This window comes from Felis catus, chromosome B3, assembly GCF_018350175.1.
Source record: "Felis catus isolate Fca126 chromosome B3, F.catus_Fca126_mat1.0, whole genome shotgun sequence".
NCBI lineage: Eukaryota > Metazoa > Chordata > Mammalia > Carnivora > Felidae > Felis > Felis catus.
The window spans coordinates 19,978,644-19,990,464 of NC_058373.1; the positions used below are offsets into that span (position 1 = coordinate 19,978,644).

At 44.4% G+C, this 11,821-nt stretch overlaps 1 protein-coding gene across 2 annotated transcripts in view; it reads right to left on the reverse strand.

Annotated features, from left to right (window-relative positions):
- Positions 1-9,426, reverse strand: part of TARS3 (threonyl-tRNA synthetase 3) — a 62,875-nt gene extending 53,449 nt beyond the window's left edge. Inside the window, exons 1-4 of one of the 2 annotated variants that reach the window (XM_011282731.4) lie at positions 8,929-9,426; positions 7,861-7,929; positions 7,028-7,224; positions 1-124 (exon numbers count right to left, since the gene is read on the reverse strand). In XM_011282731.4, coding sequence (XP_011281033.1) covers positions 1-124; positions 7,028-7,224; positions 7,861-7,929; positions 8,929-9,246 — 708 coding nt within the window. In that variant the 5' untranslated portion in view covers positions 9,247-9,426. The remainder of the gene's footprint in view (positions 125-7,027; positions 7,225-7,860; positions 7,930-8,928) is intronic. The other variant, XM_045058901.1, reaches the window with a different exon arrangement.
- Between the last annotated feature and the right edge of the window lie 2,395 nt (positions 9,427-11,821).

Below are 11,821 nucleotides of genomic sequence, written 5' to 3' on the forward strand. Positions count from 1 at the left end.
AGCTTGGGCTTCCTCATTATCAAACATAAGCAGCTCTAGAGTGGAATCCCCTTCCAATGGACGGTCCAAGTCCCATAATTCACCATTGACTTTGGCTACCACTGCGCTTTCAGCCAGTTCCTGACTGGTAAAAGAAGAGGCATGTGAGAGTTAACCTTACCACATGCTGCAATGATTTGTTAAAACAAAAGATTAAAATAATTTTTAGGGCTTTTTTTTTGAGTGAATAGAAAGTACAAATGTAAACTAAAAGAACAGGTTTTTCAAATTTTGTAACATTTATTTTAAATAAAAAAATAGTACACATTCACTGTAAAAAAAAAAAAAGAAGAACTTGGAAAACAGAGAAAAGAAAAAGAATAAAACAAAAATCACATTTAAATCTCACCACCCTGAAATAAATGATCCTAACATTTTGGTACATGTCTTTCTAGTCTTTTTATACATCTACCCCTCCTCCTCCTCCTCCTTGTCCTCCTCCTCTTCCTCCTTCTTCTCTCTCTCTCTCTCTCTCTCTCTCTCTCTCTCTGTTACACACACACACACACACACACACACACTTACAGTTTTTTGAAAATTACTGACAAAAATAACACATTAAGAAACCTGGAAAGCACAGAAAAGCAAAGAAAAACATATCACCTTCAATCCCACCACCCAGAAATTACTGTTAACGTTTTTCTGTATGTCCTTCCACGTTTTTTTTTAATTTTTTTTAATGTTTATTTATTTCTGAGACAGCGAGAGACAGAGCATGAGTAGCGGAGGGGCAGAGAGAGAGGGAGACACAGAATCTGAAGCAGGCTCCAGGCTCCGAGCTGTCAGCATAGAGCCTGACATGGGGCTCGAACTCACAAACCGTGAGATCATGACCTGAGCCGAAGTCGGTTGCTCAACTGACTGAGCCACCCAGGTGCCCCTGTCCTTCCACGTTTTTAGGTAAATACATACACCAATATAAAAATCATAATAGTACCATTCTGTATATGTTACTTGGTAACGTACTTTTTAAACTTAGTAAGTCACACATTTTCCCGGATGGTAGACAGACTTGAAAATCATGCTGGTTGATAGCTGCAGCAGAATCAAGAATTGATTAATGGGCCCTCCATGGCTGGGCACGTTGGTCATTTCTTGGCAGGAATGTTTTGTTTTGTTTTGCTTTGCCAATGACAAATAACACTGCAGCGGACATTCTTGAACACACATCTTAGTTCCCAATTATTTTTTCCCAGGAAAAATTGGTCAAGTAAAACTGCTGGGTCAAGGGCAATGCACTTTAATGACCTTGCTGGAATATACTGCCAAATTTTCCTCCCAGAAAAGGCACAAGACTACCTTTTCTCTGTGCCCTCACAATGTCAGGTACTACTAAACTGTGTCATCTTTACAATATAATGTTTTAACTTCCCTTTCTGTGAGCAACTTGAGCAGCAGTACAGTGCTGTGGTTAAGAGCACCTGCTCTCATGTTAGAACAACCTGGACTTGAACACTGGGCACTTTATTCTAAGCTTCAGTTTCTCATCTGTAAAATGGGAATTTATACAACCTTCCTCATACATTTATTCTAAGGATTAAATAAGGTGCACTCTCATAATACAAACTTAATAAATGTTAGATATTGTTATTAAGGAAGTAGAATTTTATTTCATTTTTACTGGCTGTGATGGGCTGCTAAGGATTCTTCAAATCCATTCCCTCCTTCTGGTACAGTTTTCCAGGTTCCCCTGGAAGTTTGGAAGCAATGGGTACCAGCAGAAGTGGCCTCTGGCACTTCCGTATCTCAGCCTTAAGGCAGTGGAGACCCCTCTTCCACCCTCTCCCTGCCTTCTGCGGACTACAGCACACTGGTGGGGTTCCCTGGACCATGCACACTAGTGCAACGTTGTACATAAAGATGGTCCAGCAACCAAACATAAGGAATTCTGGTCCCCAAATGACTTATGGAGAATTGCTGCCCTGTCAAGCTGGACCCCGCACCTCCAGGTTGCTACCTACCTACCTGAGAGAGACTTTGATCATATTTAAGCCACTGAAGCTGTTGCAGCAGCCTAGCTTCTATCTTAACTAATACAAAAAAAGTAAAGGGGCACCTGGGTGGCTCAGTCTGTTAAGCATCCGACTTTGGCTCAGGTCATGATCTCACGGTTCGTGAGTTTGAGCCCCTCATCGGGTTCTCTGCTATCAGCATGGAGCCCGCTCCAGAAACTGTACCCCTCTCTCTCCGTGCCCCTACCCCACTTGTGCTCACTAGAGAGCATAAGACAGAGGTCTCTCTCAAAACAAATAAGCTCAAAAATTTTTAAGTTTAATTAAAAAAAAAGTAAGAACTTGGAAGTAACAAAAACAAAACACATGGCACTGGCTCAGCAGATAATCTGATATTTGAAAAATATAAATATTGGTAGATATTTGATAAAATATTTGATACAACCTGCAGGCAAACTCATGTGCTTACAATGCCTGGAGCATACAAAGCAGCAGTTACAAAAAGGCAGAAGGTTGGTAAACACTGGGTAGCTATTGCAGTTTTTGTAAACACCACCAGACCGAGATAGGCTCCAGTGAGGATTGTCCCGTTCACAGGCAGAGATGGAAGGGACAGGCCTCCGCCAAGAGGCTGTGCCTGTGGCCTGTAATTCAAACTGATTAAGAGTCCAGAAATGTGGGGCTGTGCAAGATTAGAAAAACAGTCTTTTGTCCCAAACAGCAGGAGGGACTGGCACTTAAAACCCCTCTCAAAAGCCACACATCAAGACAGACAAGAGGGGCCAGGCCAACCACACGGATTAAGGGGTGCTGCCCTCCCACAGCCTGTTGTTTCCTAGGACCTCAGTCCATTAAATTGAGGGAGAGAGAGGAAAGAGTAAAGCACAAAAACCAAGGAACAAAAGCATGAGAAGTCTCCGTCTAGAAGAATTCCTTCTTGTGGATTACTTCTCGAGGATTACTCTCGGAGATTACTTCTCTTGGAACTGATTAGAAGCAAACTGACTGGAAGTCTACCACGCTGGAGACAACTGTGCTGCCCAGTGACAAGCCCAGCTTACAAACACCTGTGACTGTTGGCTCCTCAGAGGAGCTCTGAGCCCCCCAGTGTGACTAATGAGGATGAAGGACAACTAGGACCTTCCCACAGAGCAAAATCAGGGCCCTTGGAGGACAGTGGACAAGCGGGCTGCTCGCAGAAAACAAGGGGTGGCCGGGTGGGCTGATCTGGCACTACCCGTAGCCAGGCTGTGGGCCTCACAGTCCCTGCCAGCAGGACCTGATGCCTTCCGTACATTGCTGTCTGTGTTATTCCTTCTTTTCCTCCAAACACGCTTCCCTGTGATGGCCTTGTGAGTACCCCACCACTGCGTATACGTGCGGGATGGGCAGCCTTGTCAAGTAGTGTATTTGCTGCCGGAGTGTAAGGAGCCAGCCCGACGGGGGTGTTCTGCAACTCACTTGGACATCCTGCGCTTTCAGCTGATGGGACCCAGAGTTGTCTCACCTGGGGAGGGACTGAGCATGTGGGACGATGAAAAGAGGGTCTCACAGATCTCTGGATGTCAGAGGGGCACACTGTGGCAGATGTGGTCCCCTAAACCATGCTTCCTCTCTTCCATGGCGAGAAGGCTTTATAGCTGGACATGCGGCTGGCAGGCAGGAGCTACATTTCCATTCTCTCTTACAGCCAGGGGTGGCCATGTGACTAAATGTGAGCCAATAGGATGTTAAGTGGAAATGAAAGTGCGCCATTGAGGGGTCTGGGCCTCAAAGCATCATTGTTCTTCAGCTGCTCCTCCCCGCCCACCCCCCCCGCAGGAGAGTCCGTGGGTCCATGAACTCAGCTTCCACCCCTCCCCGTGGACAAACCCTGCCTAGGGAATGGCAGGCGACAAGACAGAAGGAACCCAGGTCCACCAAGGACTGCATGGCCCAGAGACGTCCTCCACCAGCCTGGGCTCGTCATCTCTGGACTGTCAAGTGAGAGAATGTGATGTCTACCTCATTTAAGCCATGGTCGTCGGGAGTCTCTTGCCACAGCAGTTTAGCCTAACTCAGGGGTGCGCAAACTTGGACTTCATCAGAGACTCCTGGAGGGGCTCATAAATATACAGATTGCTAGTTAATTCAAGAGGCATGGAGCAGGGCCCCAAGAATTTGCTCTTCTAAGTTCCCAGATGGTGCTAGTGCTGGTGATTTGGGGACCATATTCTGAAAAGAATTCTTTCATCAACTACTATGAACTGTCTTTTGCCCATTTCTTTCTACTGGGTATTTTCTTAGGATAAATGGCTATGAATAGAATTACTGGGTCCAAGGGTTAGGGTTTGCACGTTTTTAAAGGCTTGAAAAGTCTGAGAGACTGGACCTATTTATCTGCCCTACACCAGAGTCACTTCCCCAAGACTGTATCAGTATTAACGGCTATTCATAAATCTTGGACAAATCAGTAACACATAATAATTTCGTTTACATTTCTCAGATAATCTGTTCCTCTGTTGAAGTTTTCTTCTTTTTCCTATTAATTTGAAAAATACTTCGAGAGCAATCATTTGTTCTATATGGTACATTTTTTTCACATCTGTCATTTCCTGTTTTATGTGTCATTTTTACACATAGCCATTTTTCTTGTTTTATTTTTTGTGCAGTTTGAATCTTTCCATCTTTTCCTTAATGATTTCACTTTACATGATATGCTTAGAAAGGCATACACTTGCTCAGAGCAGGAACAATCATCTATGCAATAACTCTCAGTTAACCAAGACAACAGGCAGTATAATTTAATAAAGCTATTAATTTCTCATTTATTTTATATCCAGACACCTCACTGAACCCTTACGTATTCAGATAGTTTTTCAGTTAATACTAATCTCTAATTCACTTTTTTAGAGTTCCCTCCTTGTTAAACTGTTCTTTTTCTAACTGCCTGAGTTGAACTCATAGTCTGTTTCTTTCTATTCTTATCAGAAAAACCTTCAACACTATAAATCACTACTTTAGATATATTCCACAGATTTCTGATATATATTTTTTCCTCATTAGAAGTACTTTCTAAAATTCTGTGCTTGTTTTTAGTTTGTTTCACGGGAGTTATTTTGAAGAGGTTTTTTTTTTCTTTCTAATTTTCAAGTTTTATTCTGTTTTGCCTTGTCATTTAATGTTTACTGAGTTCATAACTGATTTCATTTTACTCATTGAATGTGAACGGTATGTTTCTGCATTTTTTTATTAAGGTTCTGAGGAACCAAAAACATGACCACAGGTCTGAGAGATCTCTGTCTATAGACCACAGCGACTGGTGAGCAACCACTAAGTCTACCTTACAGTGTTACTATTCAGACACATGATCTTTTCAGAACTGAGGAAGGCAGGTTAAAAGTATACCATTCCTGAGTGTCTATAATTTTCTATTTCTGATTTGATGCTACATTATGTAACTCAAAAAGGTTCATGACGAATAGTTATTACAGATTATACTGTTTGTCTACTTTGGAAATAAGTCCCAGTATCCCATGTGATGATTTTGGCCCTGAAATTCTGAGGTCTGATAGTAATATTATGATCACTGCTTTCTTCTTACCAGGTTTGCCTGATACAAGCTTTGCTTAATCTTTTAGTTTGGGATAACTTTACTTTGGGGCACTCTTGCAACCCCTCTATCATGAAACTTGATTGTAGGGGTTGTAAACTGGTACCCTGCAGAAATGCATATTATTAAGGTTACAACAAAGAACATCTTCTATAATCAAGTAACTTTGTTTCCCAAGTTTGAGCTGGTTTCTTCAGTGTAGGACTTCTCAGTCTGCAATATGCTAACATGAAAACTGACTCTCCATGAAGAAACATAAACTTATTTTGCCTCAAAGCCCATTTTCCCAGCACATCTATTCATGGAGAGCCTGAAAAACATGGGAACAGGTTGGGAGGGGGCTGCAGAGTACAGGATATGATAGGATGGGAAAAAAAAACACACACACACACACACAATCTTAACCATAGTTTTCAAAGGAAACCTGAGTACTTCAATTGTTGAAAAAACTTGCTTTTTAGATAGCAAGTTGATTTACATGGCAGTTTTGAGCTTTAGCTTCCATGGAATTATATTTAATGCTAGGAATTAACATTGGTCAAAATAACATAACTTCACTAATGTATCTAATTTCTAGGAAAGTCAAAGTACTTATTCCAGGGTTTATACATACACCCTCACCTACATCTTCAATCTGTATATAAGTCATTTTGTACATTTCTGGAGGCACTTTAATTTTCAGAGTATTTTACATATGCAGTATTTCAGTTAATTTTAACAACCTCAGTAGGTAAATGGGAAAAGTATCATTTCCACAGAAGATGTAAGGAGACAAGCTTGGAAAGATCTGCCCCCCTTAGTTTGAAGAACCACCCATGGTTATTTACTGGTAAGACAATAACTTGACTTGAAGTCAAGTCCAGCAAAAGATCTGTAAGATCTCATGGAAAAATCTGGATGACCAACGTCAATGTAATGGGACCTGTCAAGGATTAAACGTTTTTCTCTACTGTATATTTTTATCAGAACTTTAAAATGTGGACATTTTAAAGAGGAAGAGGTTTTATTCTGATATTCAATTACTTATTTAAATGCCCTCTTTAGAAGCCAGAGGGAAATAACTAATGACATTTAATTTATTCAACTGAGTGGGGTGCCTGGGTGGCTCATTCGGTTGAGCGTCCGACTTCAGTTCAGGTCATGAACTTGTGGTTCACGAGTTCAGGCCCCGCATCTGGCTCTGTGCTGACAGCTCAGAGCCTGGAGCCTACTTAGGATTCTGTGTCTCCCCTGCCCCTCCCCTGCTTGCTCTCTCTCTCTCTCTCTCTCTCTCAAAAAAACAAAAAAAAACAAAAAAAACAAAAAAACAAAAAACAAAAAACAAAACCATTAATTTATTCAACTGAGTAAGAAAAAAACACTTTTCACAGCCCCTGAGAACACAGTGTTACTAAGCGCTGGCACAATACTGAATAAAGAATATCTTCCCCAAATTATGGTTTACCTAATTTCAGCAGCTACTTGATAAGGTGTTGTTTTCCAAACTTCCCCTTCCACTGTTTTCCCATCAGCCACTCTCACTGTGATCACATTGCTTGTATTCCCCTTTCTGTCATTAATGGCAAATAAGAGCTGATGGTCTCTCTTCAATATTTCAAAAAGCTTCAACCTTTCCTTTATGAAATTTGGTTGATTTTTCACCTGAAAGTCATCAGAACACAAGAAAGTGAACATACACAGCCCACTTTGTTCTAACTGTTCAACCTCCAGTAAGTCTCACCCATACTCTGCACACCACAGGTCATTTCCAAGTCTCCTTCCAGTCACTTCTTTCCTCCTTCTTAGCTCTCAGGGTCCAGCTCAGAGCCCACCTTGTCTAACTAGCATGTCTCCCTACACTACGTGTTTAACACCTGTGTGTGCACAGTCCCCTGATTCAGCACCTATTTATACACCACACTCCTTTGTTCTCTACTGTCCTTCCTGTTTGTCTGATCTCAACCAGACTGACCCCTCTGAGGCCAGGTATTCCTCCTTAGCTCCTGCCAAGTATTTATGCTGGAAACATGCTATTTTGATGATTTATACAGTAGCTAATTTCTTTAACACAAAAGAACAGCTGGGCTATCTCAACTTAGACAAAACAGCACTTAAATACAGCTGTCTAGCTCATCTCGAAGTTAAGACAACTTGCATCTAAAGCTAGCAAGGTTTTAAATATACTACTGTGGCCCAAAATAGCAATTATGTTTTAATTAAAGATCTTGGGCAATTAACTGTATAAGCATATTTAAATTACAAGTCGTATTTTGCATTATTTCCATAGCAACAGCTTACCTCACTCTCAGGCCCACCTTCCTCCTCCTTCATTTTAGTGCTCTTTTCTTGGCTTTGACTAGAAGGAGGCTGAGAAATAAAGGTGAATTATAAATAACTCACAGCAATGACAGGAAAGAGCGACGCATTTGGAATGTGCAGAAGAGAGGCACATGCCAGCAGTCAGCAAGTGTCCCATGTTGCAGGCTGGGCTTCCCTGACCACCACCTACAACTCTCAGCGGGCAAATCATTTTCTGGGTTCCATCCTTCCTGTCTGTGCATTTTCACACACTCTTGCTAAGTACACTTAATATGTTTGGCTCTTGAAAGTTTCACCCCTAAACTTTCAACAGATAATGTCGCTGTAAAACGGTTGTGTAGCTGCCGCCGGACTTTAAATGCACTATTTTAGGAAGATGTTGCCAGTGCACCACAGTTACCCTTGGTGAATAACTCAAGAACACCCCTGAGAACAGTCTGAGAAAGCTTTCAACACAACACTTCAACTTAGGTTGCACGAAGATAATTTGTCCTTCACCGAAACAAAATATTAAAATATTGTTAAATAATAACGTTAAATATACAGACCGTACCAAGAGAACAACAAAACCACCTGTCGTCAATAGCTCAGAACGAGCCATTCATTAGAGGGAATGGAAGAGTTTATATATGTAACTGTTGGTCTTCCTGCTCAAGGAAAGAACAGAGAGTTTTAAACGCTCCAGCATTTTTTTTTTCAAACAAAGGAAAATGCTATTTCTGCTACTGAAGAAAATGTGTGACAGACAATTTACTGGAAGAACTGCGAAATCACACCATTAAGTCAGTCTGGCGACTGCTGGAAATACGGGGCTCCAAAGGGTATCCAGGCTACTCACTGGTTCCCAGGCCTTAGCAGGTGCACAGAGCAGCGCTCCGCGAGGGGAGGGCCCTGCAGCGCGCAGGGACCGCACCCATCCTTCCTGCGGGACCACCGCTACCCGCACACCATCGCTACCCGCACACCGTCGCAGCCCGCGGCACCGCCCTCCCGGGGCTCTAGGCGGCACCCGCCCGCCTTCCCCAGCGAGCCCTGCCGCCCCGTTACCTGCGCGCCGGCAGCCGCTCGCCCGGCCTCCTCCTGCGCCGCCGCGGCCCGCGCCGCGCTCTCCAGCTTTGCCTGCTGGCTCAGCTCCTCGGCGAGGCACAGCCGCAGGCGGGACAGGCGGTGGCGCAGGTCGCGGTTCTCGGCCCGGAGCTGCGCCACCTCCCGCGTCAGGCACGGCCCCTCGACCGGGCAGCGGTCGGGAGCGTTCAGCTGCTCGTCCCTCAGGCGCTGGACCTCCGCCCACAGCCAGCGGATGTCCTCCTCCTGCCGCTCCAGGCGCGAAGCCACGGCCTCGGCCGCCAGGGCCTCGGCCGCCATGGCAGCCGGCTCTGCACCGCACCGACGCCGCTGCGTGTGCAGCCTCTACGGCCAAGAGGGTAGCAATACCCCAAACCGGCAGAGCGAGACAGCGGCCGTTCTATATATAAGCTGAGGGAGCGCGGCGACGGGGAGAGGCGGGCTGACAGGGAGAGGCGGGGCGGGGCTCTCTGCGGGTCGTGGGGTGGGACTATAGGAGCTACGACGAGGCGGGGCGACAGGGAGGGGAAGGACTATCTGGGGGGCGGGGTTACGGTGAGGGGCGGGGCGACGTAGAGGGGCGGGACTATCTGCAAGCAGGGACAACAGGAGGTGCGAGGAGGCGGGGCGGCAGGTAGGGAGGGCCGACGAGCGGAGGAGTGGCGGCAGAAGGGGCGGGGCGGGGCTCTCTTCAGGACTGGGACTGTAGGAGCTGTGGGTAGGCGGGGCGACTGCAGGGGTGGAGTTGAGGCCGGGCACACTGCTGGGGTGGGGACACACGCGGTGGTTTAGGGCCTGGAGAGCGGCGTGGGGACTGAATAGGGTCACAGTGCTTTCATAGCTAGCCGCATATCACCATGCATTGGTTGAAACACAAGTTATCCAAAATCTTGGGAAGGCTAATATCTCACTTCTCAGCATGGCTCTGTCTTTACTCTGGAATTCTGCCGGTCACTATTCTTCCAACTTGCATCTGGGTTCTGAATAGTGGCCATTGGCTTTCAAGCCAAGGCTGACCAAGTGCAGAGGCTGCTGGGCACAGAAGATCTCTAAGAAAAGGCGACTAGCAATTGTTAGCTTCTCGCTGGAGACCAGGGCAAATGCCACAGACACTCTGTATACCCCGTGACTGTGAGCATGAACCTTAGTATAATTGGAACACAAATTGATTTTTTTTTTTAAGTACGCTTCACCCCCAGCACGGAGCCCTACTCAGGGCTTCAACTCACGACCCTGAGATCAAGACCTGAGCTGAGATCAAGAGTTGGAGCTTAACTGGCTGAGCCACCCAGCTGCCCCATGACACAAATTGATTTTTATTAACATTCTTAGGACTTAGAATGTGTCATACACTATTCTATGCTCTTTACAAATATTAACTCCTCTAGTACTCATAACAAAAAACACTACTGTTATGTCTGGTAAATTGATGGATAAACTGAAGCCACAGAAAGGCTAAGTGACTTGACCAAGGTCACACAGCCACTGCATTACAGAGCTGAGATTCAAACTCAGACAATTTGATGCCAGTGTCTATGGGCCTAACACTGTGGTGCCTTTCAGTGTTGGTAAACATATGACCATTTCATATGAGATAAAGATAATAAATGCCATTAGAATTCCAAAATAGGAGAGCTTAGTTGGGCTGATGAAGTTAAGACAGAGAGTAATTGCTCTGGAAAATAAAGGTTGCCAGTTATTAGAAAGGTCAAGAGGTGAATGAATGCCACTCTGGGAGCAGATTCAGCATTCCAGAGGCTGGGATGGGGCAACTAATGGGAATAAGCTAACCGGAATCACAACAGCTCCCAGGAGGAAGTTTCATAAAGTATGGCACTAAAAGCACTGTATCTTTTTATTCTCTTCCCTGGTAGGCTTCTGGACACAATTACACAGACTTTTTGGCCACTTCTGAACCAGCTGCCATCTGGTTTCTGATCCTTCCATCCTGCCATGACTTATGTATTGTCAAATGCATAGAAGCCTGGCATGGGGAGCCTGGCTTAGAACCCCTCTACCCCCAAAAAAGTTTTCTCAGGCTCCTTTGTAATTTTTCTCTCTTGGGCCTCCATCCCCAATCTTTGGCAACCACTGATCTTCTTTCTGTCACTACAAATCAGTTTGCATTTTCTAGAGTTTTCTATAATGGAATCATATGCTATGTACTCTTTTTTTTTGGCTTCTTTCATTCAGCATAATTTTAAGATTTACCCATGTTTTGGGGGTGTATATATTGTCCATTCCCTTCCCCCCATTCCCAGTAGTATTTCATTGTATGCCTATACCACAATTTGTTTTTCCATTTATCTGTTTTTGGACATTTGGGTTGTTTCCAGGGTTGGGCTAGGATCTACCTGGTGGTGAGCTTATTTGGTTACTGTGGTTGTTTCCAGTTTCAGAAAGCAGAGTTTAAACAGACATACTCAGCAACCGGCAGAATTTCCACAGTGGTTCCCTGACCCATGGGCTTAAAGCTATTCTAGTAGGAAAGACCAAGTGGAAGCCACTAGAACTTTCTCAATCTTAGAAAATAGTAAACCAAAAGCAATACCACAGTCCGGGGGGAATTGCAGAGAGTACTGCCACGCTTAATGTCTTGAAAGATGCAGCATTGTGATTCTCACCAGACGTCCATTTACCTTACCTTATTTGGCCTGTGTAGTGAACAAATGGATGTTGAAGAATTACAGTAGATTTGTCATAAATCTAATTAGACAGTGGCTCTAGTTGCAGCTGCTCTTCCAGAGATGCTATCATTGGTGGAGTAAATCAGCATAATCTCTGGCACCTCATATGTAGCTATTGATCTGGCTAATGCTTTTACTTTATACCTATTAGTTAAAGGCCATCAAAAGCAGTTTTCATTCAGTTGGCA